The sequence below is a fragment of the Dipodomys ordii genome, unplaced genomic scaffold (assembly GCF_000151885.1).
Source record: "Dipodomys ordii isolate 6190 unplaced genomic scaffold, Dord_2.0 Scaffold79, whole genome shotgun sequence".
NCBI lineage: Eukaryota > Metazoa > Chordata > Mammalia > Rodentia > Heteromyidae > Dipodomys > Dipodomys ordii.
This window is the reverse complement of record NW_012267295.1, coordinates 3,186,797-3,189,135: the sequence shown is the minus strand read 5'-3', so window position 1 is coordinate 3,189,135 and position 2,339 is coordinate 3,186,797. Positions and strand designations below refer to the sequence as shown.

Genomic DNA, 2,339 nt, shown 5'->3' with positions numbered 1-2,339 from the left:
CCCTGGGGCCCGGGGGCCCCCGGCGGCGCTCGGGGAGGATCCCGCCGCCTGGGCCCTGACTCTCGCCTCCTCTACCGCAGCTAGACGAGACCCTGGCGGAGAGACTGTGGGGTCTGACGGAGATGTTCCCAGAGAGGATCCGGTCCGCGGCCGGAGCCACCTTTGACCTCTCCCTCTTTGTGGCTCAGAAAATGTACAGGTAAGGGACGAGGGCGAGGTCGCCGTGTGCACGGGTGACCGAAGGACCACGGGCTCTGGAAGCTGCAGTCCCAGGCTTGAGTGACCTTGGGCTGATCGTAGTAACCTTTCGATTTCCTCTTCCGAAAGTGGAGATTCCAGGTCATTTCAGCGTATCTGAGATGACCGCTGCCTGAGCCGCTTTGTAAGAACTCGGCAGACTGGCGCACTGCTACCGCGCGGGCTCCCAGAGCTGCCCCCGCCGTTTCTGGTTAGGAGTGGCCCAAGGAGTGCTGAGAATATACTGATCAAAGACATTGGCGTGTGTACTCCGGAGATTCCGTTATCGGTTCCCTCCTGGCGTGGCTGTCTTGTTTTGGTCTGATTTTGTTTCCGTCTCTCCCGGCTCCCCGTACCCCTCTGCAGATTTTCCAGGGCAGCCTTGTGGATTGGGACCACTTCCTTTATGATCCTGGTTCTTCCTGTTGTCTTCGAGACGGAAAAGTTGCAAATGGAGCAACAGCAGCAGCTGCAGCAGCGGCAGGTGAGCCCAGGCTCTGCTGGGCTTTTCCCAGCAGTGGAGACAAAAGTTACGTCTCTAATACCCGCATAGATGGGACATAGGTGTGGCTGGGAGTGGAATTAGGCCCAGACTCTTAGAGGCCAGCTGCTCTGCTTTGTTGTAAATTTTTGTGTACCCCCATCAGGTATGAAAATGAAACTTACAGACCAGTACAGTGTCTTAACTCCTCTCTCTCGTTTTTTCTTTTCCAGATACTTCTAGGGCCTAACACAGGGCTGTCAGGAGGAATGCCAGGAGCCCTACCTTCACTTCCTGGAAAAATCTAGATTGTTATGCTATATTTGAGAAGTCTAGGTGGGAGAACTTTGAGATTCAGTTGTGTTTGAACTGCTGATTATTTGGATTTCTTTTTCCTTCTTTTAAATTTTGGCACAATGATCTATCCAAACCTGTTGGGGAAAATTCTCCAGACCTCATTGTCTCAAGGAAAGACTCCCAACTTGCAACTATGCCCTCCACGCTGTCCTCATTCTGATAGTGCAGCCATGTGGATGGTTATTCCAGCACTGGCTCTCATCCCTTTCAGTAAATTGCTCTCCTCACTACCCAGTGTGGGGTAGAAACTAAGGCCAGTGGGAAAGCAGCACTCCTGGCTCTTTTTTTTTTCTTTTTTTTTTTTTTAAGATGGAGATGTCAGGGATGAACATGCACACAATACAAAACTGACAAAATGCATTGAAGTAGTAGTATAGAGTAGCCACCAGAGATCTGTTGGAGAGGAGCAAGGCTTGCTGAAGCCTTAGCCATAAGTAGGGATGATGGGGACTGTGGAGGACAGAGCAGGAGCTCATTTCCTCTCTACATTTTGGCTATTAGACCTATGTGTGTGTGTGTGTGTGATGTCTGTATGTTTAAAAAAAAAAAAGTCAGTGCTCACTTTTTGTATTTAAATATTAAAAAAAAATGATTCCACCTGAAAGTGTTACCCATGTGCTTGTGGTAAGTACTCCAAAATTACTGAGACTACTTTAGAAAACTAAAGGCCTGTTGCATTTCCTCTTGCCTAAGCTAGCACCTAATGATAAAAAATTACTTTTGGCCAGGCGCCAGTGGCTCACGCCTGTAATCCTAACTACTCAGGAGGCTGAGATCTGAGGATCGTGGTTCAAAGCCAGCGCAGGCAGGAAAAGTCCATGAGACTATTAACTCCAATATACCACTCAGAAAACCGGAAATGGTGCTGTGGCTCAAGTAGTAGAGCTGAAGAGCTCAGTGACAGTGCCCAGGCCGAGTTCAAGCCCCATGACCAACCAAAAAAAAAAAAATTATTTTTGGCCAAGAACCTTTAAATAGCCATCTTTGCCTCAAATTTAAGTGATCAGTCACTTTGAGAGTCAACAGCAAAAGACTGAACTGTGCAATGTGTAGTCTTAATGACATTGTACATTTTATATAAACTATTTACAGAAAGTACTAGTTTAGGGGGCTGGGAAGGTGGCTCAGTGGTAGAGCGCTTGCCTTGTATGCTCGAGGGCCCTGGCTTCAATTCCTCAGCACCACATAAGCAAAAAGAAAAAAGCCAGAAGTGGCACTGTGGCTCAAGTGGTAGAGCGCTAGCCTTGAGCTGAAGAGCTGAGGG

At 48.5% G+C, this 2,339-nt stretch overlaps 1 protein-coding gene across 1 annotated transcript in view; it reads left to right on the top strand.

Annotated features, from left to right (window-relative positions):
• Positions 1-1,612, top strand: part of Tomm22 (translocase of outer mitochondrial membrane 22 homolog (yeast)) — a 17,402-nt gene extending 15,790 nt beyond the window's left edge. Inside the window, exons 2-4 of the mRNA XM_013024790.1 lie at positions 81-199; positions 604-721; positions 952-1,612. Coding sequence (XP_012880244.1) covers positions 81-199; positions 604-721; positions 952-1,026 — 312 coding nt within the window. The 3' untranslated portion in view covers positions 1,027-1,612. The remainder of the gene's footprint in view (positions 1-80; positions 200-603; positions 722-951) is intronic.
• The last annotated feature ends 727 nt before the right edge of the window (positions 1,613-2,339 follow it).